This window comes from Sorex fumeus, unplaced genomic scaffold, assembly GCF_029834395.1.
Source record: "Sorex fumeus unplaced genomic scaffold, SorFum_2.1 ptg000098l, whole genome shotgun sequence".
Lineage (NCBI taxonomy): Eukaryota > Metazoa > Chordata > Mammalia > Eulipotyphla > Soricidae > Sorex > Sorex fumeus.
This window is the reverse complement of record NW_026606155.1, coordinates 41,762,969-41,790,324: the sequence shown is the minus strand read 5'-3', so window position 1 is coordinate 41,790,324 and position 27,356 is coordinate 41,762,969. Positions and strand designations below refer to the sequence as shown.

Here is a 27,356-nt window from a genome sequence, read left to right as displayed (position 1 = left end):
ACACCCAGTACATCTAACAGGTGCGCCAAGACAGAAGATGTACAAGGACTGTGTCTTTCATCTGGCCCTACTCCTTTTATCCCACTGTTTCTCCAAGGCATGTGTCATCCAGATGGAAGAGGATGCTGCGTCCTTGTAACATTAAATAGAAATGGAAAACAATTCATCCTGGCAATTACCAACTCTCTGCCAACAGTTTACTTCCTGTCTTTCCAACCTAACCACCTCCAGTTACCACCCCCTGACATCCATCCTATACCCTCGTTCCCTCTTCTACAAAATGAACCATTCCAAAGAGATGGGTAGAAGGAATAGATGAAAAAGAACATAATTTACCTTTAAAATAATGACTCCTTTTATTTTTCTTTTAATACGTAGTTATAAATATATTTTGTCAAAATATATGATCAATATGGTCAAAACATTTGCACGTAAAGTCATAAATAAGGTCAAGGTGAATGTTTAGGTTTTTTTTTTTTTAAAGATAAAAGTCCAGCTATAAGGAAGCAGTCTGTGTAGTGTGTGGGTGTGTGGATGAGAACATGTGTCTACGTGTGTGCGTGTGGAACACGCCCACACAATGTGCAGTCCCCAGGACTGCCTGGTCTCAGCGGCACCCACATCCCTCTACTACCATCTCCTGATAATTTTTCAGTACCACCTTGTCGTACTCATCCAGGTAGAGCATGGAGATGGCGCTCAGTTCGGTGGGAACACAACAAGCTTTGGGAATACTGGAATTGACAGAGTTGACCAGGGTCTGCACAATGGCATGGTTGGTTGAGTTGAGGTGGTCGGCCAGTGGAAAGGGGCAGTCCCCGTGGCAGTAGAAGGCCTGGTAGCCTGGGGGGGCCACAATCCAGTCATTCCAGCCCACATCACTGAAGTCCACATAGAGCGAGTGACGCCTGCAGTTCTTATTCTTCTTCCGGGCTCTCTGTGGGTGATGCTTGGGGCTACGCTTGGACCTCCGGCGTCTGGTCAAGGCATGTCCCCGGCCATCATGGCCAAAGGTGACCAAGAGGGGCCGGAGCTGGGCCCAATCTCCATTCCCTTGAGGTAACGATCGGCTAATCCTGACATGCTGGCCCTGGTGGGTCCGTGTCTGGTGGAGGTGAGTCACCTCAATGGCCAGCCCATAGTTGGGCTGCTTCTCCCGGGTCCAGCGAAGGACTGCGGGGCTCACATCAAAAGTTTCCCACCGTGTCACATTGTGGTGGACCAGTCTTGTGTCCAGTAGTCGTGTGATGAGGTGCCCAGGTGCCACTTCTGCAGGGGGCTTCATAACCTCGTAAATGTTTATCCGGTGGAAGCCCCGCTCCCAGTCAGGGCCCTGGTCCACCTGCTCCCGGAAGAGCCTGAGCTCCGCTGAAGAGATCACCTCGTTCTCCGGGATGCTGCTGAGGTTAAAGAAGAAGCGAAAAGCGGAGTTTTCACTGGCCCCTGGGATGTCCTCCAGATGTTCTAGGCGTAAATTGGGAAAGAAAAGAAAAGGGAAAAAGAAAGGAGGGGGAAAAAAAGCCCGTGAACTTTTTTTTGGACAATGGAAAAGTCCAGAAGGAGAGCTGCGGGGGTGACACTGGTGATGAGTGACAAACTCTGCTGAGAGTAGAGAAGCCCTTTTGAGGGCAACGGGCAGACCTTTTCCTTGGAAGGAGCTGAGAAATGTGGCAGCTAGAAACCCAGTGAAAATTAGCTAGCGTTCAGCAAGCACTAAAGACAGAAAGCATCTCCCAACCTCCTTTACATGTCTAATAATTTCCATGTGTCAACTCCTTACTCTACCACCACGAGGCTCCCCTTTAAAGTCCTCTTGGCTTTGTGTACACAGTTTTTTCTTTACAAGTGGTTGTAAAGAGAGAGAGGGGCCAACAGAGCAAAGGCAGGAGGGAACATGCTCAGCCACCCTGGCCCTCTCCTTCCACTCTCCTTCCACTTTCGAGTATGTTACTAAACATTTCCCCAGCGATCCTGGAAACACAGAGCATGCCTTGTTGATCATGTTACAGAAGGGAAAATAAATTCCAACACAGTAATGATGCTGGTGGATTAATAACTCAGATTTACTTTGGAAAAGAAACATCCGCTAGGAAACATTCAGATCGGATTACAAGGCCCCTATTGAATAAATCTGACAAACACACAGCTGTAATATTAAATTCAGTAGGTGCTTTGAAAAAAAAAGGGGGGGGAAGCAGAAAATCTGGCAAAAAAAAAAAGCTTTGATATAGCAAAAACACACTGCTGGAGCTAGCCCATGTCTGAGTGGTGTCATTCCGCTTTCCCCAGACCCCTCCCCTTGTCTCCAAAAAAATAAATTCAGGCACAGCTCTGGAAATTCTTGGAGGTCAGCAGCTCTGTTCCCCAGCCTCCCGGACTCTGGGCTTTGCTGTAACCTGAACTCTTCTCCCTTAGGGCTCCCGCTGCCCCTCGAGCAAGCCTGACTAGCGTCCCCAGCCCAGAGCCAGGGCAGGGACTGACCTTCGTGGTGGAAGCTCCTCACGGTGTTGGCCCGACTGGCGGGTCGCTCAGGGTACTCCAGACCGATGCTGCGGATCTGCTCTTCCTCCTCCTCCTCTCCAGACTGGAGCCGGTACAGATCCCGCATGTAATCCGGGATGACGGCGCTCTTGCTTGGCTGCGGGCGGCGGCGCAGCCCGAACATCTGCAGAAGCGTAGCCTCGAAGTCCCGCAGGAGCTCATGGCTCTGCCCTGAGCGGCGTCCTCCCGCGTGGCCCTGAATCTCGGCGACTTTTTTCTTCCCCGTCTCAGGTATCAAACTAGCATGGCTCGCGCCTCCTAGCAGGACTTGGCATAATAAAACGACCATCAGCATTCGGTTACCAGGAATCATGGTGTCTCTGGGGAGGGGGAGGAGGTGGAAGGTTAAAGAATAAACAAACACCGATAACTGGAGAGAACTAGAGATGTCGCTGCATATGCATAGAGGGCTAAAAAAGGAGGGTCAACATGTAAAAACAGGTCAGAAAGATCAAGTTTGTGTCTTCTCCCTCACCCCCGCCCCCCCCCCCCACGCCAGCTGCAGCCATGTACACAGCCTGAAAGTAGGAATTGCCCTGTAATTACTTGGTCTAACTTGTTTACAGTCAAATAACCCCAAATCAGATAGCCTCCATCCTGTTAATCTTTTTTTGTCCCAACTGCTATCTGAGCCATGATCTCAGCTTGGCTTCTTCAAGAATAAACAGTTAACATTGAGAGGGAAAAAAAAAAAAAGAAAAGTGGGGGAGGGAGAATTAAAATGCCGCTGCTGCTCTCCACTTCATACTTCCACCCTCCCCTTGTTTCTCCACCCCTGCGAGCCCAACTTCCACAACTTCCAGCTGGTTCGGAGCTAGAGGGAGGGCAAGAAGCGAGGCAGGGGCTGGGCAGAGCGAAGACCCAGCACAACTAGGGCCAAAAGGTGCTCTGCAACGAGCACCTTTGTGGCTTAAGGGTTGGTACTTCGCGGTAGCTGATGAGCTCTGAAATACCCAACGCATCTATCGCGCCCAGCAAGGGGAGGAGTGGTCATTCCGAAGCAACCTCAATAGTACGTTTTGACAAGCAGACGGGAGCTCGGGCTGCTCCCCAGGCTAGTGGGAAGGATGGGGCGGGGAGAGTGACGGTGGTTAGTCCACAGGTGAAACCCCGGGCTTCGGACCTTCCACCTCCTTCGCGCTCCCTTTTCTTGCAACGCACCCGAGCTGTGAGTGCCCAGAGCGAGCGCGAAAAGCGAGCTGCACTTACAGCAGCACTCGCTGATGCTCCGCGCAAGGAGAGAACGACAGCGCTGCTGCGGAAAGCGGAGCGTGCACTCTGGGAGGAAAGGTCCGACGGGAGGGACACCGGGCGAGCAAGGGTGGGGAGGGCGGAATGAATTCCCAGGAAGGAGGAGGGGGGAAGGAAGAGGTCTACTCACTGACAGAAAACAAGGCATATAATAACAGTCCATGATTCTTGACAGCCAATCTTGAACAGGCTTGCGGGAAAGGCTCAGAGGAGCTGCGGCAGCGCGTGGCTCTGGATGGCACTACGGAATGGCTCCTAAAATGAGTATTTGAATATAATGAGACTCTGGCGCAGACTGGCTCTGTTTTTCTTCCAGCCCCTCGGGGTCACGTGAGCGCGGAGGCCCCGCCCCGCGCGTGGAGAGCCCGCCCCCCCCTCCGGCCGCGGGCGGTGAAAGGGCCCGCGCGCCACCCCCGCCTCCGCCGGCCCCGCCCCCGACGGGAGGGGCCCCCCCCGCGAGCCCGCCGCCCGAGCCTGCCGGGGTCCGGGAAGAGAGGCGGGCAGCGCTCTGCGGACCCCTTAGCCGCTTCTCGAGAGCCGGGCGCGCTCGGAGGGCACGCAGTTCTCGCGTCTCCCAGCGGCGCTCCGCGCGTCGGGCCCGACCTTCGTGCCGGCGACCGGACGCTGGGGTAACTGGGGCGCGCAGCTGGGCCCGCGCCTCTGAGCGCAAAGCCGAAGAAGTGGGGCGGCGAGTGGGGCGGCGGAGTCGCAGTTGCTCGAAATCCATTCCCCCAGAGCACTTGGAAAAGGAAAGCGCTGAGCGTGGGACGCGCGCGCCCGCGCGTACCCGGTCACGGTCACTCCCTTGTCCAGGGTCTCCGCGGGGCCACACACTGCTCCCAGCGACACCGGTCACCCCCTTCGGCGGATGCCCGCGAGCGCTGGGGTGAGCGCTCCATCCCGAAGGCGGCCGTCCCGGCCCTGCCCGGGGCCAGAAGGGGCGGTGGTTATGCGCTGGCCTGTGTGGGAAAGTGGAGGGGAAGCGACTTTTTCTCCCTCTCCGGGACAGCGGCTTTCCGCACCTCGACGGTCGGCCGCCGCGTCCTCCCCGAGCAAAGCGGGGTGCCCCCAGGAACCGGTGATCGGGGGCCTTTCGAAGGGCAGCCGCGGCGTACTCTAAAAGAAGCGTCGCCGCGGGAATGAGTACTTAACATTTTTTCTGGTCTTAACAGCGCTGGGGTTTTACAAACGCCGACCCCGAGCAGAAAGGAAATCCCACTACGTTCCCAGCAGTAAAGAAAAAGTGAACCGCTTTTGGCCTGCGCGCTACCTCTGAGCCTGCACTGCTTCTTCTCTTTCCCCCGCTCTCTCCCCTTTCTTCTCTCGCCTCTCTGTCCTCCCTCTTTTTTTCTCCTCTTTCCTTTTACTCTCCTCCCTCTTTTCTCCTACCCCCCACCCCGCTCCCTTCAGCTTTTCTTATATTTTAAACCACCACTCATTCCCCCCATCACCACATCCTCCCCCCACCCCTTCCTTCTTTGCACCAGCTGCAGAGTCGCTGCAAACATTTCTCCAAGATTTTTACCAGCCAACATTCAATGGATGGCTGGGGCCTCTAAAGGAAGATGCTGTGTGCGCGTAGTTCTTTAAGCGTCGGAGCTTGTGGGAAAACCTGACCCATCAAACTGCGTCAGGCTGGCACTTTCATGGGGTCCCAAGTGCCACGACCCCACCCCAAAGTGCGCTTGCACCCGCCCTCCCCCTTTTCTGGGGCTCTTCACAGTTCCTGCGTCGAGTACCTATGGGGATCTAAGCTTTCCCCACTGCGAACTTTTTTTTTTCTCCGTGGGGGCGTTAGCGGGAAGCCTAGACGAAGGGGAGCAAGCGCTGCGCTCTCCCTCGGTGAAGCCGAGGCCCCCGCACCGTCTGCTCCAGCATGCCCGGGTACAGAGGCCACGGTCGCCGCAGCGCGAAGGCCGGCGCCGCGGGAGCGGCAAGGGGCAAGAAGCAGCTGCGGGTTTCCCCATCCCGCACCTCCGCCGGGGCTGACGGTGAAAGGGCTGGGGCGAGCAAAGAGTTGACTTTTTTGTTTTGTTTTTGAGTTGCTTAAAAACCCTTAGAAAAAAAAATAGTCCCGTGGGAGGAGTTCCAGAAATGCGAAAAGCAGACGGAGAAGGGCCGGTCCTAGCTGCGCGCACGGTGGAAGGGGCGGGCGTCGGGCTTCCCCGGACACCCCTACCGGCCCCGGACTCTCCCAGGGCGGCGGCGCGAACGCGCACTGCGCTCAAGCCCTGTGGACAGTGCGACAGCCAGTCGTGTTTCAACTTTGGATCCGTGGAGGATCCGTCTCTTCTACGTTTTACTCCGTCTTCTCTCTTTTTTTTTTTAAAAAAAATCTTGAAATGATAAAATGGAAAAGTATCTTCGTCTGTAAATTGGGGGTGGAGTGCGGGCGTGCACGAAGTTCGCGAAGGCCATCTAGGACTCTCCTAACCAAGTGGGTTGCAGGGGAGCCTCAGTCTACTGTCTGTCTTCCGAAGTCTCAGCGTCCGCCCTTTCAACCCTCAAAGCTCGATCCTCTAGAACCCCGCACGGATGCGATGTGCCGAACACGGCTGAGTCCGCGAGCCCTCCTCCCGCCGGGAGGGTCCACAAGCAAAGACCGGGGGTTTCCAGGATCCCACGAACCCGTCGGCTCCGTGTGGGAAGGTGCACGAAGAGCCGCGCGCCCGCCGACCGTCTGGTCGGGCCGGACACAGCCCGCACTGTGCCCGGAGCGCCTGGCATCCCACACGGCGTCGCGACGGACCCGACTTCCCCGAGATGACAGCAAAGAGGCTCCCGGGATGCCGCCAGTCCTGGAGAACAGCGGCGGCCCCGCAGCTCTCCAGGGCTTCCCCCCGTCTGGGGACCCGGTGAGAGACACCTCCCTCGACACAGCGCCACCACCTCCCCTCAACACACACACACACACACACACACACACACACACACACACACACACAACCGGACAACCGGCCTGGGTAGAGTGTCCTCGCCCCACCAGGTTCTCTCTCCCAACAACCCCCCGGGACCGGCGCTCTCCTTTCCCTCGCCAGTCAGCGCGTCTCTGGGGATCATCCGAGAGTGCCCACGGGTGGCACGATGCGCTTAGACTCCACGATCTCTCCCAAACACCCTCTTTCAAGAGTTGCTTTTTCCATTCTCCTCTACAGCCCGCCCGAGACCCCCAAACGGAGAAAGTGGCAGCCCGGGGTGGGGTGGGGTGGGGGGGAGAAGAGGCAGCCAATACCTTCGCGTCTTTCAGCGCTAGCATCCCTGCCTCTGGCACCGCCGTTTGGGGGTGGAGGCGGCAAGGTTGAGGGTATTGGTCCCCGACTGCCTCGATTCCATCCCTGAACGCCTCTAGTACCCACCACCCCCTGCCGCTCCTCCGCCCGGAGATGCGCCTCGCCAGGTAGCCTCGCTCACCATAGGTCCCTGCAGTAGCGGGCTCGCCAGCGGCTGCTCCTGGGGACCTCTGAAGGGCTGCGGTGAACCTGGGCGAGGGCCGAGGAGCGGGGCGCTGCAGGCTCGGGACGGCGCGCAGCGGAATCCCATCAGGGAGCGAGGCGAGTCGCTCAGCACCCGGCGGCGGCGGGGGCGGCGGGGCGGGCTCCGATCCCGGCCCCGCGAAGCGGGTCCCGAGCTCACCTAGCTTCCGGGCTGCGCTCCGCGCTCCGGCCCTCCCTCCCTCCTCGGCGGCCCTCGCGCATCTTCTCGCTCCCCGCTCGCTCTCGCCCGCTGGCTTTCTTTCTTTCCTTCCACCTCCCGGGCCCCGGCAGCCCCTCCCTCGGTCCCTCCTCCCCTCCCGGGAGGGGAGCCCCGCCCACATCCTCCCGCCCGCCGCCGGCCTCGCCTCGCTCAGGCCCCGGGTCCCGGAAGCCCGGGCAGCGCCCGAGTCCGCAGCTGCCGCCCGGGCTGCGACGCCGCCGCTGCCGGCAGCCCCGGGAAGCGGCCGGGCTCACCTGGGGACCGCGTGCGGAGGTACTAGAAAGCATGCACCGACTAGTCGCCCCGTACCTTCCCCAAATACCCATGGGAGTCTGGGCTTCCCTGAGCTCGGGGTAACTGCTGCCCAAACCGATGATTAAAACACTGAGTAATCACCATTTACCCCGAGTAATTAGAGATAATGAAACACCTCTAAAATCAGGTTATGGAGAAAGGCGCTGTGGAATTGGTTTAAAGGGTGGCCTTCCATAAACTGTTAAAAGATTTTCCAAATGCTGAGAAACTGGCTGGCTACGTGCAGCGCTCTATGCTCGGAAAGAGGCACCTCGTGGGCTAGGATAAGGTGGCTGGGCTCCCGAAAATTCGTCTTAACTGCTTCTAGTGGAACGCCTAGACGATGGCCCTCGGAAAAACTGCTCCTGTACATTCTCATTCCCTCCTGGCTCCTGGCTCCCGGGCCTGCTAATAACCCTTTTGAGGTCAGAGGTGGCTTGGAGAGAGAAGTGGTTGGAGCCACATTTTACAGTAAGAAAAGTCTGCTTATAACTCAGAAGCCCTCCTAAGAACCGCCACCGCAGTTATTTTTGTTGCTGACACTGTTATTGGGTCGGGTGGGTTTTTCTTTGGGGAAGTTTTTTTTTTTATGTTTCTTTTTTTTGGAGGGGGGGGGGTGGCGGAGCTGATTATCTGCGTGCACGTATAAGCCCTTAACCTCGGTCAACTGACATGAAGAGTTAACCAACACAGAACCGACAACCTTTTTTTTTTTTTTTTTTTTGCCACAGGGAAAAAGACGAGATAGCCTTTGGTCTGTTTTTAAAAGAAAGAAGGGGTGGGGAGTGAGGGAGGTTGTGTACAACTAGTGGGACTCTTTTTGTAGAGAAAGTGCTAGTAATTATATTAGCAGGGGGTGGAATGTGAGGCTTTCAACCCTTCCCAGACTGGAGCTCTGAGGGCGGAATGAGCAGCATCTCTATTTCACAAGCAGGGGAGGGAAAGGACAGTTAGGTTAAAGGGACTTGCCCACAGCCCTTAAGTCCCTGCAGCCTCTATCCCGCTGAGACACTGCTAGTGAGTACACAGGCTGTCACAGGCTGTCCTGGTGGAGGGGCAGAGTCCTGTGCTGTGGGAGCCTGAGAAGTACTGGAGACTGAGTCTGTCCACCTTGGATTCCTTTCCCTGGGATACATTCTACTTTACAGTCTCTGCAAAGCATCCAGACCTTTAGTTAAACAGGTATGACCCAGGGAGGCTTATCTCTCCAAACTCCACACTTTTAGGGTGGAAAGCATAAGGACATGGGAGAAACCAGCATCCAGAAGGCAGGCTGATTCTACAACCCCACCAACTTTCCTCGATTTAGGCCTGAGAGGGCTTTTAGACCAGTAAAGCATCAACAACAGTAACAAGCATATGGCTTGGGGCAAGTCCTTTCATTCCTGTGGGCAGTTCTCTTATCTTCAGAATGCAAGAATTAGAACAGGTAATTTCCATGCCCCCTTTCAGCTTGACAAGGATTTAATCATTTTATTGACTTTCATTAAACATCTACCTGCCAGCTCAGTGGTTCCTGTGCATATCTGCTCTCTCAGTATCTCTGAGACAATACAACAGGGAAATATCTTGGAAGATGACTAAAAATAATCCTCCAGCTTTCAACAGAACAAAAATTACATTAATTATTAATAATAACAACACAAAATTAACACTCCATGAAACAGTTACTGAATGTCCATCCTGAGGCAGTAGGCAGCGCTTCCTCAGCACCATGCCTGGAGTAAGATACATCCAATGTGCACAAGTTCCCTATATCAGTTCTTATTGTTTTTATCATTAGTAAATCATGCACCTTAATATGTAAATAAAATAATAACAGTGATGGAGTGATGGTGCTTAAAAGCAAGACTTTATTTAAAACACTAAAGGGTCGTTTCTTCCTTTTTTTGAAGCTCGAATTATGTTTGGGGTGACAGATATTATCTCATTTTACTGAAGCCCAGATAATAAAGTGGCCATTAGCCCACCCATGTGGCTGTGAAACTCATCGGCTAAAAGTTTCTAATTAAGCCACCTGACATACATTGTTTAAACCCTGATATGGATCTTCAGATCTGTGGTAGGAGAACTCAGCTTCAGTTCTCTTGGGACAGACAGGTTGATTTCCACCTCAGATTTCAAATGGGCACTGCCTCTCTCCTTTTCCTGACTTTTCATGTCAAACTTCTCTCTCATGTTAAAGTACTGGCTTTTCAAGAGCTCAATCAATCGCAGCCAGTGATGGGGTGTTGATGAGGGGAGTAATCCAGTACTTGGAAAATTGGAAAATTAGGTCAGTTTTTCTCTGATAATGTTTTTCTAGAATGTAAAATGGAGAAACCAAATGAAAAGCTGCCTGACCCCCCAAAAGTCAATCCCAGTCTTCATTTAATAGGAGAGGGGCAGAGAGATGGCTAACCAGACTGGAGCTTTGTATGCAGGAGACTCAGTTCCAGTCGCTGTGAATGGATGGATCCTGGAGGAAAACCTGAGCTCTGCCAGGTGTGGCAAATACAAATACAAAAAAGAAAACAACAACAACAAAAAAAAAAAGGAGAGAGGCTGGGGAAATAACACCATGGGCAAAGCACTTGTTTTGCATGTGGTTGGTTGACCCAGTTTGATCCCCAGCATCACATATGGTTTCTTGAACATCTCCAAGAGTGATCCCTGAGCTCAGCACAGAGCCAGTAGTAAGCCCTGAGCACCTGTGGGTGTGGATCCCAAAATTAAAATCAAAATATTCTTCTGCTTGGACAGCTGCATGAAGGACATTCATATGGGAATTTTCCCCTCAGTAGCATCAAGCAACAATACATGGGCAAAAAGCCCTTAGGATGGGTTTTCTCAAAATATATTTTGAGGACCACAAACTTCAAAACAAATTAGGGATGCTGATCAATGTACATTAATGTAGGTTTTTGGTGCTGCATAAACCAGTTCTGTACTCAGCGATTTATATACTTCACAATGTCCCTTGGTGATTTCAATGATTTTGAACACACTGAATGGTGAGAATTTTTTTTTTCAGTGCAATATCATGCGCGCTAAGGATAATAGAACTGTGGCTCCATTATCAAGCCACATGTTCTGGTCTTTTGTACTATCTCTTTATTTTATTATTTTTGTTCTTTTTTTTTATTTGGGGTCCCCACTTGTTGGTCCTCAGGGAATACTCCTGACTCTGGGCTCAAGGATCCCTTGCTTCTGGCAGGACTTATATGACCATATGCATTTCCAGGGACTAAGCCCAGGTAAGTCACATGAAAGACAAGTGCCTTAACCCCTGATATTATCTCTCTGGCCCCATTTGCCAGAGAGATAGGACAACTGGTAGGGTGCTTGCCTGGTTCAATCCCTGGACTCCATATGGCCCACTGAACCCTGCCAAAAAGTATCTATAATCACAGTCAGAATAAGACTGTATTCTGTATTCCAAAAAGACTGTATTCTTTTTTGTGTGGGGGTTGGGGATTGAAGGAGGGTACTATATCCAGCAATGCTAAGAGGCCACACCAGTGCATGGGGACTGTATTTGGTGTTGGGATTCGAACCAGGACCATGACTTTGGCTAAATGCTACCATGCACATGATAGGCATACACTTTAACCTTTGTATTATCTCTCTTACCCAAGAGTGTATTCTTGAGAAATAAATTTCTTATTTCTGCTGGTTTTCAGTTTTCTCCTCATAAAATGTGAGAATTAACCACCTTTCTCATAGGTTGAACAATAGTATATCTTAGTATTTAAAATCATGGGGCTTAAACCTCATTGTCTTGGTTTCCTTATTTATAATGAAAATATTAATTTCTAATTCACAAGGTTCTTATAAGGTTTAATGAGTTAATGTAACCACATTATAAGTAAATACTCAGTAATTATTCATCATTATTATTCTTTGCAAAGGTGATATTCAAATAAAACAAGTAGGTGAATTGAACATTCTGGAATTCAATTTGCTTTAGGATTAGTGATAGACTCTCTTTTTAGGGGTCACCTCAAGTGGAGCTAGGGGTGTACCCAGGGCCACTCCAGGTGATATAGGCCCAGTGGTTCAGTGCTCAGGGAGAGAATGGCCTTAGAACCTCCCACATACAAGGCATATGCTCTACCACTTAAACTATCTCCTTAGCTCTATTGATAAAAGTTCAGAGCAAAAGGTTCTATCTCTCATTTATTTTGTAAACATTGGTGCCAAACATCTCAGGTGTTCCTTAAATAAAAAGTTTATATATGTCAGCACTCATTGAATTAACATTCACTATGATTTGTTTTTATAAATCTGACCCATTGAATATCTCTGCCAAGGTTAACTAGTAACTATCAAAGTGGACAACTATTGTGACTGACACTAGAGTGGGTGACATCTGAACTGTGCCCCACTTCGGGTTTTTCTCATCACTAATATCTCTGATTTTTTTCTTTTTCTATTGGTATTTAATTAACAGGTAACACTGTACTTGTTCCAGATACCAAACGTATACCCTGATGTGTGAATTGCAAGATGACTACCACAATAAGAAAAGCCTATCTTTATCATTATAATTTTTTTCTTTTGGTTGTTGGGCCATACTCTGATGTGCTTAGGGGCTAGTCCTGGCTTTGTGGTTATGAGTGACCCCTGGGAGTGCTGGGGGGAACAAAGGTGGTACTGGGGAATTCCAACTGGGGTAGACAGAATGCAAGGCAAGTGCCTTAACTCCTGTATTACTTCTCTGGCTCCATTATCATTATCATTGTTCATAGTTAGCTAACCATTTATAAAGTCCTATTTACTTATTTGTCTTTATTAGTACTAATATTTTTGTTTCATACTTACAATGTCGCTATGTCGCAAGTTCCAGGATCCCTGCCCCCTCCATGCACACTATCACCCCAAGTTCCCTTCTTCCCCACTCCAGCACCTTCAGATCACATTTCTTTCCTAAATGTAAACTCATTTCCTTTCCCCACCTTTGATATGCTTTACTCAAAACTAAATTATACTGGATTCTAAATATTTTCTCATGAATAAAACAAGATACACCTCTACTTTAGTTCCCTATACTTTAAATTGCTGTTTTGCCACTTTTTGCAACTCGGTGGGTTTTTCAATCCTTCAAAATAGAGCATCAAAAATGGAGAGAGAATTCTAATCTGAAAAGCCTCCAGAGATCAGACAGATGAAAAGACTGCTTTTATGTCTTAACACGCTTAGTGAATGGTAGAATAGGACTTGGATACTGAAATTCTTCCCTTCCATCAAGGAACAGTGATGGCTAAGAAGAGGAAACAGCCGGCAACACAAGGAAGGATATTGGTTTCTCCCTGTTTTAGACTCCCTCTGCTGAGAAATGGTCCCCTTCACCTACCCATACAACACCAATTTTGATTTTAGAAGTAAATGATAATAGAGAATATTGAGAAGGTTTGACTCATGCACTGTTTTCATTCCCAGCCCACATATCTCTCTCACTCTTTCTCCCCCAGCAGGGTGTGCAAGAACAGTGTGGCCTGGAGGAAATGCCTGCCGAGTCATGTACCATGAGTGCATGAGTACATCACTACACTCTAAAGCAGGAGTGGAGTAGGACATGCACATTTGAGTTGATTTCCCAATCAGATGCCAACCAACAGGGTAATCCCATCTAGCATTCTCTCCTTAATTCACACTAACAGATTCCTAGTATTTTGCAAGGAAAACTTCCTTCAAAATGATATGTGAGCCAAGAAACTTACATTATCTAAGTAAAATATATATATATATATATACATGTATGTGTATATATATGTATATATATGCACTGTAAGCACTGTCCTCCCGTTGTTCACTGATTTGCTCGAGCAGGCCCAGTAATGTCTCCATTGTGATACTTGTTGTTACTGTGTTTGGCATATTTAATACGTCATGAGTAGCTTGCCAGGCTTTGCCTTAAGGGTGAGATACTCTCGGTAGCTTGCCCAGCTCTCCAAGAGGGGCGGAAGAATTGAACACAGATTGGCAACCGGGCCAGGGCCACGTGTAAAATGCCCTACCGCTGTGCTATCTCTGCACCCTCAAAACATACACACACACACACACACACACACACACACACACCACACGTCTCTCTCTTTCTATACACACACACACTCTGATGTATAGATTGCAAAATGACTACCACAGTAAAAATAGCTTATGTTCATCATAAGCTATAAATATAAATATATATATAATTTATATAGCTTATGGTCCTTGCAAGTGAAGAATTCTTTTGTGTTTTATTCAAAAAATTATTTTATTGAAGTATTGGGATTTCAATACTATTACACTCTTTCATGAATACATCATTCCAGCACCACACCCATCACCAGGTGCCCACCTTCCTCCACTAATGTCCCAAGGGACCCTCTCTGCCTGCCTTCCCCAAGAACCAATATCTAGAGGCTAGAGAGATAGTGCACTGGATAAGGTGCTTGTTTTACACTTGAATGATCTGGGTTCAATCCCCAGCATACTGTATGGTCCTCCAGCACTGTCAAAAGTGATCCCTGAGTGCAGAAAAGGAATAACCCCTGAATATCACCAGGTGTGACTCAAAACCAAAAAAAAATTAATATCTATTTTTGTAATTCTCACAGGAATAATGGACTGCTAGAAATAACATGCTTGTTGATAGGCATTTAATGTGATTTTGTGACGTTCATTTCTTTGACCATTGTTTAAGGTCCACCAGTAAAAGATAATATTTTTAGTCACCTCCGGGTCACCAAAGGGGTAGCATTGGGCAAAGCTGAGATGGCCCTCACAGCATCAAAGCAAGTGGCCTCTGGCTACAGGATATCTACTGTAGAATCCTAGAGAGTAGCTGCACCAACGAAGACCTGACCTCTGAGGACCAGCACAGTCCAAAGTCAGGGGATCCTGAAGGCACCTGCTCTGGTTCTTGGCTCCTCTCTCCTTGATTGAGGCTGGGACTGGCATGACCAGGTGTGAGTGTCAGGGGACAGGATGAATCCTCTCAGGAGTTACTACTTAGAGCACAAATCCTCGGCAACACAGGGGAGAGGCACAGACTGGGAGATAGGCTGGTGAATAGAGAGTAGCTCTGTAGCACTGTCCTCCCATTGTTCATCGATTTGCTCGAGCTGACACCAGTAACGTCTCACAACAAATTGTGAGACTTGTTACTGTTTTTGGCATATGGAATACATCATGGGGAGCTTGCCAGGCTTTGCCAGGCTTTGCTGTGCAGATGAGACACTCTTGGTAGTTTGCTGGGCTCTTTGAGAGGGGCAGAGGAATCAAACCTGGGTCAGCCGTGTGCAAGGCAGACATCTTACCCACTGTGCTATAGCTCCAGCTTCGAGTAATAGAGAAAATGGGGTTCCAAAGAAGAGGGCTCTCTCTGCAGAATCCCCTAACTGCAGTGTGGAGGGATAGTAGGGGGCTAAGGAGAGGAAAAGAGGGGGGGGGGAAGAAGAAAGGGAAAGAGAGAGGAGAGGCAGAGAGGGGAGTAGAGGTGGGGAGAGAGAGAAAAGGGACAGGGAGCTAGGGAATGAGGGAGAGAGGGAAGGAGGTAAGAGACAGAGAATCAAGTACAAGTAGCTTCCCAGTTTGGTGCTTTACTGGATCTTGCCTTTCTGGGAAGCCTCAAAGATGAAGCTGACTCAATTTTGAGGAGTCCCAGAAATCCAAGATGGGTATGTGTGTGTGGGGGGGAGAGGGGGTGCTGAGTTGCAAGTGAAGAATGGGAGGTGCGGAGAAGGGAGGTGGAGCGAAGGGAACTATATATCCTCCAAAACCCCCGCCCTTCTCTCTCACTCAACTTCTGTGCAGATGGGTAGGAGGTGTGGATCCTCAGGTGTGGACCCTCTACCCTAAGGAATTCTCCAGCCTCAGCAGGCTGGGGAAACAGGCCTCCAGCAGTCCTCCCGAGATTTCTGTGGGGTGGAAACTTATCTTTCTGCTCCTTCTGGTCCAATGCAGGCAGGTTTCCGGGTGAAGACACCCACCAACATTAAAAAAATGTTGGTAGGTATCTCTGAGGTCCTTAAAGCATAGAGCAACAGGGTGTCCCTCGCCATGACCTAGTGCAGGGTCTGGGGTGTCATCAGAGTGGGTGGGGGGTGTGTGTGGAGGTGACTCCACCCTCCCCCACACACACCTCTACCCCACCCCAAGAGCTGCCTGTGGCTGGGCCGCCCCCACCGCACCCCAGCAGCCAGGCGGTCCTCGTTATTTTTAGCTCCCTGGCTGCACCTTCCTACCTGCAAGAGCTCGCCCTGCTCTCAGACTCGTTTTGCAGGATTTGGGTTGCAGGTGGCTAATCTGACCCATAGTTGGAGGGAGGGAGAGAGAGAATGAGGGAGGGAAGGAATACGAATGGAAGGAAAGAAAAAGGGAGGGAGGGAGGGAGGGAGGAAGGAAGGAAGGAAGGAAGGAAGGAAGGAAGGAAGGAAGGAAGGAAGGAAGGAAGGAAGCTTCTGGTATAATTTTGCCCCTGTTCCCTTGGGCCACAGGTGCAGGAGCCCTGGGTATCTACATAGGACACTGTATTTGCTGATATGACCAAGCTTGTCTCCCCAGGGCAGAACTCCCTTCAAGATCTTTTCGGACTGGACTGGGGTGTCAGAGTTCAACTTACTCCAATATGTAAAGAAAATAGGGTGCGTCCTCAGATGTTGGGGTCCCTGAGATCTACTGTCAACTTCCTTCCACCAATGTCCCCAGGTTCTCCTCATTCTCCTCAGCCCAAGTTCCCCAGCCTTCTTCCTTGACAGCAGCATTTTGTAAATTTGGGTATCATGCTTAAAGTGTTGTTGGCTCTGTGGTTTAGATATATGCATATATCATACCTTTATACCTTCACTACATTAGAATTCTTAAGTCGGGGCCAACTTACATGTGACTAAACTGGATTCAATCCCTGGCAATCATATGGTTCCCCAAACCTCTCCAGGAGTGTTTCCTGAGCACAGAACCAGGAGTAAGCACTGAACAATGCCAGATGTGGCCCATCAAACAAAAGAACAACCCAAAAATTCTTAAATCAGCTATGTGGTCTTATTGAGAATCCTCACAGGATTTTAGGGGATCTGTGAAAAAATGCAAAATGTATATCTACAATTGGGGGGTTGAATATAAAAACTTAAAAGTGCATGCAGAGGGGCCTAATTCTATCAAGTTTTCAAAGGGACTTGGGACCCATATTTAAATATGTCTGTAGATTATGGTGTACATGTTAAATTATCTTTTTTTGTGAATATCTCTAAATTGTGCATACAAGCCTAGATTTAGTGGTATAAACTTTTTATATGCAAGAACAAAATGTGTTCTGCTGCACACTAAGACAACAGGAATAACATTCTCTTTAGAGTCTCCCCTCACCACAGACAGACACACACACATGCACACACACACACACACACACACACACGTGCAAGGACCCAGGCAGAAAGTCAGAGTGGCCAGGAACCATTCCTGCTAATACCCAACATTCACCCACTCTTACCATCTTAAAGTGAGACCAAATGCTAGAGTGTATATGAAACTAATTTACAGATCACAAAATATATGGCTAGTGGCATTTATAAAAAAAATGCTGATGAGTTTCCACATGCTAGTTATAATTAGATGAATAATTATACAAATAATTATAATTATATAAATATTTGCATATTTTCTTCAACCCATATACTTACAAGGAAAATCAACATACTTAAGATTCCTGGACACTGTTAGGCACATTCATATTTCATTATCTCATTTAGTCCTCAAAAATACTTTATGGCTTATATACTATAGTTATCCTCTCTTTCCCCCATCCCTGCCATTTTAAGCATTTAATAACAGAGAGACACAGAGAGGTTATAAAGATTATTCAAATCCTCCGAACTAACACACAGCAGCTTTCAACATGAAAGAGTCTGCTTCAGAGAGGGGAGATGGAAAAACGAGCAGATTTTGTTCATTTAGATAAATCTGATTCCTGACTCTGCCTACAGTACTTGTGCCTTTTTGAAAAAAGTTTAAGTGTTTGAAATAGGATCATCACATTTGGGAGTTCAATCAATCTTTTCAACTGACTCCTTGTCAGAAAAACTGTCTTTACCCTATTTACTTGCTTTTTACTTCCTGCATAGCAGTTCAGACTCATAAGCATCTTCATAAAAAGATATATACATAATTCCTATCTAGGGGTGCAGACACACCCAGCTTCAGGACCACCTGAGGTAGAGGTGTGGGGGAGGTTCAAATCAGGCTTGGGGATACCCTTCACTATCACTCAGGCCCCTTGCACAGAGTTCCCCTTATAAGGAACTTATGCTTCAACTAGTCAGGCAGTCTTAGAAGGGAAAACACTTCTGCCTGCAACTCCTTCCATCAGCACCCTCACCAGTTTGGGTAGCTAAAGAGAGCAAAACTGAAACTTCCCTTCCCCTCCCCCCACCATCCATCAAATGGTTAAAGATCTTATTCAAGGTGAATTAGCAAGAAAATGGCTTTTGTTTGTTTGTTTGTTTGTTTTTTATTTATCCTGTAATGAAGCTGGTGAACATAAGGGGTGAGCCATGTGGAAGGGCTATTAAAGGAATTTAAGGGCCTTTGCCTTGCACTGTGGCCTACCTGGCTGACCCAAGTCCAAGTTCTATTCCTCCACCCCTCTCAAAGAGCCTGGCAAGCTACTGAGAATATCTCGCCTGTACAGCAAAGCCTGGAAAGCTACCTGTGACGTATTTGATATGCCAAACACAGTAACAAGTGTCACAATGGAGTTGTTAATGGGCCCGGCTGCTCGAGCAAATTGATGAACAACTGGAGGACAGTGCCAGTGCCAGTGACCATGTTCAGGCATTTCTTTTAAATGCATTTAGCATTTAAAAGGGCACATGGGCTTTGCAACAGAAATCTCTTTCATTTTGTTTCTCTTTGGCATAAAATCCTTCACACCAAATTGGGCATTACAGTTTATGGAAGCACCAGACAACAGACAGACGTCATTCCTTGATCTTTAATTATGTTTTACTTAGGAGCTAAGGACCAGTAGCACAGAAAATAAGTACTAGAAGACAAGGCCCCAAAGTAAAAAGAAAACCAAAATGGACTGTAGTAGCCACTTTGCTCAAAAAATTGCAATGACGGTATGGCATGTGGTTGTTACTCAGATTATGGGCCTGGAACAACAGATGAATATTATCCAAGTAACATTTTGTACTTTAAACACATTGACCCCAGCATATACCACCAGCGGTTCACACTTGGATGTGGCTTAATTAGCACAAATTGCAGTACCCGTATGAACATGTTAAACCAAAGCTTCTTTAACTTTTTCTACTTGCAGTCCCTTTTCACCAAAGAAAATTTTGTTCGTTTCTGTTTTGGGACCACACCCATGGGTGCTTGGGGGCTTACCTCTGGCTCTGTGCTCAAGAATCACTCTTGGTGGGGCTAGGGGGTGACCATATGGAGTGCTGGGGATTAAACCTGAGTAAGCTGGTGCAAGGCAAGCCCCTGCCCATAGTACTATCACCCTTATCCTCATCAGAAAAATTTTTATGTGGCCCCACATATGTAAGAATATAAAGTACACAAATAAAACATAAACTGATAATAAATCATCAAGAAACATTCTAGTTTTATTTTTATTATTTTTAAAGAAACTTAGTCTAAAAGTTAAGTGACCCCCATATGAGATTATGACCCAGTTTAAGAAGCAAGAATTTAAAACAAGGGGAAGTAGATGAAAATGGTTTTCTACAGTACAGGAGTCAGTATAAGTGATCATTAATAGACTTGCAGTTAATAACCTACTTTTATGGATAGTTAAAACCATCTCATGCTCTATGAATAATCTGGATAAGTGATTTTATTTCTGGAGGCAACCATTCCTCCATAGATGGGCTACATAAGCTCTTAGATTTTAGGTGTCAACATGTCTTTTCAGTAAGGGACTACAGAACAAATACTTTAGGCATTGCTTCTGTCATTATTTCTGCCTCCTCCTCACTTTCCTTTTCCCTTTCTCCTCCTCCTGCTACAATCATTTACAAATGCATAAGCCATTTCTTTCTACCCTGTTATTAGAGCTACCATAACAAGGAACACAGGCCTGTTATCCGAATGACAGAAATTTCTCTTCTTCGCTTTTTAGAGGAGAGAAGACAAAACTTAGGATGGTAGTGAAGCAGTTTCCTTAGGTCATTTTGTGAGGATTTGTGGTAGGTTCTTTCCTAATTTCTGATCATTTTTCTAGCAATCTTTGGAGTTCTTTGACTTATAGCTATTTCACCCTGATCTCTGTCTTCACACTGCCCCTGTTTGTGTCCAAGTTTCTCCTTAATCAGTATGACCCTCTCTTAACTACTTATTAGTTAGTAACTAATAACTGCATAAACCCTATTTCCAAATAAGGTTACATACTGGACTGCTGAGGGTTAGAATTTCAACATATGAATTTGCAGGGGACACAATTTATAAGAACTTTTCCTCCGCCCCTCTCGGAGAGCCCGGCAAGCTACCGAGAGTATTCGATATGCCAGACACAGTAACAACAAAGTCTCCAATGGAGACGTTACTGGGCCCGCTCGAGCAAATCGACGATCAACGGGAGGGCCTTTACCTTACCTTATTAGCTTTCAAGCAAAAAATGGTGGTAGGTCATGGCCACTGATCTCATTAATAAGGCCCCCATTTATTCTAAATCCTGTTAACAGCGGGTAGGGCATTTGCCTTGCACTCGGCCGACCAGGGTTTGATTCCTCCGTCCCTCTCAGGGAGACTGGCAAGCTACCAAGAGTATCTCACCCACATGGCAGAACCTGGCAAGCTCCCCGTGGCATATTCGATATGCCAAAAACAGTAACAAGTCTCACAAGGGAGACATTACTGGTACTCGCTCAAGCAAATCGATGAACAATAGGAGGAGAGCGCTACTGTGCCACAGTGCTATGATTTCATGTAACACTTTTTTATATTCTTTTATTTAAAATGTTAATTTTATTTTTAAATTTACAAAGAGGGATCTGGGGTACTTGGACCCAGGGCACACTAGGTAAGGAGACACTAAATCTTAGGGTCCTGCCAGTACAGACTGGCCACTTGGCCTAAAGGTGACTTTTCCTGGAGATGTGTGACCATGGCACCCCACTGTCTCTCCTTAATTCTGACCTTGCATAAGGTCTTGGCTTTGATCTCAAGTAAGGCCAGAACTTTGTAGGGTTTTCAGCAGAGGTGCCTGATCACCCTCAACTTTCTCAGGCACATTATGGCAGCTGTATTTAGGGCAAGAAGTGAAGAAGACCTGTGAGAAGTTATTTTCAGGGTGAAAGCAATCTTACCTGGTGACCTATCAAGGCTGTACCATCCCGAAGAACTAGCTTACATAGAATCGATGTACCTTGGATTGTTATTTCTTTTTATTCTCACTCAACATTCTTTCAATTTTACATACATGCCACATTATCGGGTGCTGAGATTCTAATAATGAGCAAAACATGATGAATGTCTCCAAACCTGTCTTCCCTCCCTCCCTCCCTCCCTCCCTCCCTCCCTCCCTCCCTCCCTCCCTCCCTCCCTCCCTCCCTTCCTTCCTTCCTTCCTTCCTTCCTTCCTTCCTTCCTTCCTTCATCAAAAACCATGAAAGGGAATTCATTTTCCTTTACTGAGGTTCTCTGGAGAAGTCAGTCCATTACTTTTTCATCCAGGATCCTGTGCAAAAGATGGTAAATGTAGTGGTGATCAGGAACTTCTGGGACCAGAAGGTTCAAGAACCTCATATACAACCTTCTCATTTGTACCTGAAGAGACTGAGACCTAGAATATCATAATATTTAGTGAGGAGTATTTTTTTAAGCTGAATGCAGCAACATTTCCTACCACAGGTTTCTGAATGCAACTTTAACATTCATCCCCGCCACTGAGATGGGGGAACGTGACTGTGTTTCTTTCCCTCAAATCTGGGGATATTTGTTTTCTATTACAGCTACAAGTTGCCATAAGAGGAATGGCTTAAAACAACACAAACCTATGATCTGATAGTTCTGGAGACCAGAATTCCAAAATAGGGTTTAGTAGGCTAAATTCAAGCCATGTTTGGAACTACTTTTCTTCGATCCTTCAAGAGGCACTACAAGACCATCTGTTTCCCTGACCTCAGAGTTTAGAGGCTGCTTGTTCTCTTTGGCCCCTGACCAATATGGCTGTCCTTTGATTCTACAACACATATGCTTCTCTGACTCTGAGCTTATTGCCTCCTTGTTATAAGAACACTGATAATTACTTTCGGCCCACCAGATAATCCTATGCAATCTCATCTCCAGGTTCTGAATTCATTCACATTTGCAAAGTCCCTTTTGCCAGCTGACTTGACCAGAGTTTTGGAGGTTAGGACATGGACATCTTTAGGGGGCTATTATACTGCATGACAGGCAAAGCAATACATTCATGGCCACAGCAGCAATGAGGTATGTAATGAGGTATGTAACTTCCTATATATACAGTTTGGCCATAAAAGTGACACACTCTGTTTCCAAGGTTTTTTTTTTTTCCTTCTTCTTCAGATCATTGCTTTTAGAACCCTGTTTCCATTGCTATTCTGTACTAACCCAAGCACAGAGATGATATACAAAGGTCCTATGTAGGTAGATGCCTGGCTGGCTAGCTCTGGTGTCAGCTGACAGCATGCATTAACCACCACCAGGTGAATGAAGATTCTCCTCTATGATTGCAGTTACCAACTGTCATCTTATCCTCAAGTTTCAAGTTGTCTCATCTGAAGCTCCAGGCATCAGAGAGAAAGATAGGCACCTCCATCAAATCTAGTCCAAATTCCTGGTCACAGAAAATGCAAAAGTTGTTATGATCAGTTGATTTAAGCCACTTCACTTGATCACTTGACTTCCTGTTAATCATCGATTTGCTCAAGCAGGTGCCAGTAATGTCTCCATTTGTCCCTGTCACGAGCTAGTGTAGCCCAATGGCATCTGTTCGTTCTAGGAACACGAAGAGCCTCAAACGGATCGTTCAGGGTCTTAATGAAGAAGTCTGACCATCTGGTAGGTGAGCAGCCACGCGATCTTTTGACGTCCCGTGGAATCCAGTAGGTAACGACTGTAGTCCAGCGGTTGTCTCCAACTCTCATTACGTGTCCAGTCCATCTGATTTTTGACTATGCCTTGACAAAAGAGATAGCGCCCCTGATTCTTGACTGATGGATTCTTTCTCTCATTTGAGTGAAACATGATACTCCAAGTATAGCTCTTTCAATTCCTCTTTGAGAGACCCGAATAGCGTTTTCATCCTGCTTTTGTAGGACCCAGGTCTCTGAGGCATATGTTAATGCAGGAAGAACGGTGGAGAAGGTTCTTCGTCCTCTTAGCTATTTCTTCCACGCTCTTGAAGGCGTTCCAAGCCGCTCTCTTCCTCCTGCGCAACTCAGGTGCCAGGTCATTTGTCATGTTGACTTCTCAACCTAGGTACACATAATGTTGCATTCGAAGATGGATATCAAACCACTTAATATCAAATAAAATGATCGGTTGCTTTTGTTTTATTTTTCCACACTGAACTTATTTGCTACTTATTTAGTTGTTTTGTTTTTTGCTTTTGGTGGCCACCCCTTGAAGTGTTCAAGGGTTACTCTTGGTTCTGTGCTCAGGAACCACTCCTGGCAGGATCTGGGAACTTATAGGATCACCTTATCCAGGTCACCTTATCACTCCAGCCCTTATTTGTTATTTATTTTCAATCTTTTTAAATTGAGATTCTCTGGTTTACAATGCTATTAATAATGATTTCTCATGCACATAATTCCAAAACCACACCCCTCACCAGAACTCCCTCCCTCTCCCAAAGACCCCAACTAAGACTCCATTCTAAGCCCCAACCCCCATCTCAATTGTGTGGATCAGGTCTCCCATTTTGTTGCTACCTCCTGTGCATTTTTAGGTCCCGTATGAGAGAAGAAAAAGAATAGATGCAGAATGATTTACTGTGTTTAAGCCAATAAATTTTAGGATTATTTGTTATGCAGTCATAGGTAACTAATATGAAGATCCACAGTAAAATCTAGGTCTTTAGTTTTTTAGAACCCATGCTTTTGCTTCATCCTGTTAATCGTCGATTGCCTCGAGCAGGCCCCAGTAACGTCTCTTTCATCCTAGCCCTGAGATTATATTCAGGGCTCTTTAGGAGAATGAGACCCATCATTGTTACTGGTATTTGGCATATTTGGTAGGCCACGGGGAGTTTGCCAGACTCTGCCCTGTGGGCAGGCTACATTCGACAGCCTGCAAGTTTGTCCAAAGTAGGAATGAGATAATAAGATGTTGCGCGGCCGGGAATGCGGCCGCACGGTTCCGGGATCTGGATTTTATAGTCTCTGAGTCTTGGCCGCTGATGGGATTACACGGCGCCAGGGGGCCAGGTGGTGGGTGTGACCCCCGCCTACTGGAATTTGGAGGATCTGAGTGGAAGATGCTCGACTCCAATTCGAGTAGGCTTGGAGGTCTCGGCCCCGGAACCCGCGTGGCTTTGTCCCTCTGCCAGTACCTTCATGTGTGCGGAGAGTGGTCTCAGCATGGTGGTGGCTGGTCCTGGAGGTCTTCGGCTGCCGTAGCCCTGGTCGGGGTGGGGAGGAAAGCTCAACCCGCTCCCCTCCAAGGGACTCCGGGAAGGAACACCCAGGCGCGGGGGCAGAGACTGCAGTATTCTCGTCCGGGATCTGGATTTTATAGTCTCTGAGTCTTGGCCGCTGATGGGATTACACGGCGCCAGGGGGTCAGGTGGTGGGTGTGACCCCCGCCTACTGGAATTTGGAGGATCTGAGTGGAAGATGCTCGACTCCAATTCGAGTAGGCTTGGAGGTCTCGGCCCCGGAACCCGCGTGGCTTTGTCCCTCTGCCAGTACCTTCATGTGTGCGGAGAGTGGTCTCAGCATGGTGGTGGCTTAATTAATTGTTGAATATTATTTCTTAGTACAGCAAGCAAACCAGTGACTCAGAGTCATTCTCACCTATTGTGAGAAATGCTTCAGAAATGAAAAAATGTATAAATTAGCTTGTTGTCTTCAGAGAACTTAACCCAAACTTGTGGGAAAGATGCACAGAATCAGGAGTGAGGGATGGTGAAAGCCTGGATCCTAGGATAGCACTGAAATTAGTAGAAATTAAATTGGGACCTTTTAGATTAAGTGACAAGAATGTCCAGGTCAAGGATCAATAAAAAAAAAGAGGTAAAGAGAATTTCATTGTTTCTAGCTTTTAATGCAAGTAGTAAGTCTAAGAAAAGAAAGTGGTTTGAGTAGCCTTTATGATAAACTCTGAATCTGGCCATCAGTTAGACTAGACTATGTTCTTATAAATTCATTTTCACCACTAAACAGCTCAATGAGTAGCATTTAGAGAGTCAGCTGGCTAGGAGGTCTATCCTAGAATTCCCACCATCTATGGACATCAGCATACTTGGTCTTTAATATCATTTCTCATGTACCACACAGTTCCCTACAAACCTGTTGCATTTGTTCATTACAGAAATCATACAAGAGTAGATAGAACAGGTGGAGGCATCACCACTTCACTACTAAGAGAACATTCAGAATGGGGAAGTGATATGAACCCATTCTTTCCTGTGCATTTATTTATTTATTTATTTGTATTTTTAAAATTGAATTGCTGTGAGGTACAGTTACAAAGCTTTTATGATCAGGCTTCAGCCAGACAATGTTCCAATACCCATTCTTCCACCAGTGTACAATTCCCACAATCAAGATCCTCCATATCTCCCCTGCCACCATCCCTTCCCCTCCTCGCAACCTCAGTCTGCCTCTGGTTAAAGAAACTATGATACATCTACACAGTGGAATACTATACAACTGTTAGAAAAAATGAAGCCACAAAATTCACTTTTAAATGGATGGACATAAAGAGTATCAAGCTGAGTGAAATAAGTCAGAAGGAGAGGAACAGACATAGAATGACTGCACTCATTTGTGGGAGATATCCAGCATGAGACTCACACAAGGACCGAAGAAACAAGGGTCAGGAGTATTGGTCCATGGGTGGAAGCCTGCCTCAAGGACTGGGGGAGAGGGCAGTTGGGATAGAGAAGGGACCTTCCTGTGTGTCTTATTCTGAAGGAGACTTTCCCTCCCAGGGAGGAGGCAAGCAATTTTTCTTCCACTTAATAGTGAGGTTCAAGGCATTTCAAAGGGATACAGAAATAGAAGCAAACAACAGTTTGTTACCAAGAGCATGTTCTGTTTTATTTCCATAAAGGGTCACTTTCACAATGGTTTGCATCTACATCGTTATAAACAAAGCATTTTGTTCCACTTCTAGTTGGGAAACACTAGTTGGTTCCATCTTAATCAGTATTCCTGACTCTACCAGTAATCCCTTTGCCATGTGACCTCCTGAGCTGCTAGAGGAATTGACTTGACCCACAGATGAACTATTTCACTGGTTAATTTTGTTCTACATGGGGACATAAATGCTGTACTTATTTGAAATTAAAAAAGCTTGGACTGAACAAATATGCATAAAACAGCTGCATTATGAAGAAATGCAGGACTTGGCTTTTGGTGCCTCAGATAGGTTTTAAAAAAGAAAAAAACTCAAGACTGGAGAGATAGTACTGCAAGTAGACACTTGTCTTATACATGGGTGACCCAGGTTCTATTCCCAGTACCCCCTATGATCTTCTGAGCCCCATCGACGGTGATCCCTTAGCACAGAGCCAGGAGTTATCCCTGAGCACTGCTGGGTATGACCCATAAAAACAAACAAACATAATAAAAGTATCAATGCTCCAAATTTATTTTATTAAAAACCATTTTCCTGCTTACAAAACAGCTATTGTTTTTTGTTTTGTTTTGATATGATTTTAAATATTTATATTAGATGCTTTATTCATTCATTTGGTTTCTGGATCCACCCAGATCTTTCCACACACATAGTATCCATTTCTTTTCTCCAGAAGTACCAAAGCATAGTAGAATGCCTTCTCACTCCCGCTCTGGACACTAGGCAGTTTGTCTTCGGTATGTCATATATGTCAGTGGAACCATGTAGCTAAGCAGCTACCATCGACTTGACTTAGACCAGGCGCTAGGCTAGTCTCTGTAGGTATATAGTGAGACTCTCCTTGTTTGCTCATGAGGACCTATGCAGTCTTTAGGCTCTTACAGAGGAAACTGGGGCATGGAAACTTTCAACTTGCCTCAGGTCACATCAGTAATATCTGGTATTCCTGGGATCCCCACCCAGAAATTCCAATTTCACTGTACATACTTGTATGTTACAGTGCACCAAAGTTGTTGAGCAATTGTTGACTTCTCTGGGTTACAGATTTTTCATACAATAAAATAAACAAACAAACAAAAAAACTAAAACTCTCCCCTCATAGATTTGCACTAAGAAATGAGTGTCTGCCCAGGTCTGCCACATACACATTATGTAATGTAGGGCACATTGCACAATCTTTCTGAACCTTAGTTTCTTTATTTGAAGAAAAAATCATTTAAAAATAATGTTAAAGCAAACAAAGGGCAAAGACTAGCATAAAGGGCAGTGTCTGGCATACAGGGTTTAATATATGATACAGCTTGATACTGATGCTATTGTTGATATTATAGC

At 47.1% G+C, this 27,356-nt stretch overlaps 1 protein-coding gene across 2 annotated transcripts; it reads right to left on the bottom strand.

The window, feature by feature from the left end:
• Window positions 1-337: 337 nt before the first annotated feature.
• Window positions 338-7,511, bottom strand: BMP4 (bone morphogenetic protein 4). Of its 2 annotated transcripts, none has more exons than XM_056133726.1 (4): window positions 7,204-7,511; window positions 3,923-4,047; window positions 2,482-2,861; window positions 338-1,464 (listed from the first exon to the last, which is right to left on the bottom strand). In XM_056133726.1, the coding sequence occupies exons 3-4, from the start codon at window positions 2,852-2,854 to the stop codon at window positions 608-610; spliced, it is 1,230 nt and encodes a 409-aa protein (XP_055989701.1). In that variant the 5' UTR covers window positions 2,855-2,861; window positions 3,923-4,047; window positions 7,204-7,511; the 3' UTR covers window positions 338-607. The 2 variants fall into 2 exon arrangements, with proteins under 2 accessions (XP_055989701.1, XP_055989702.1); XM_056133727.1 differs by having other exon boundaries at window positions 2,482-2,808; window positions 7,426-7,487.
• Between the last annotated feature and the right edge of the window lie 19,845 nt (window positions 7,512-27,356).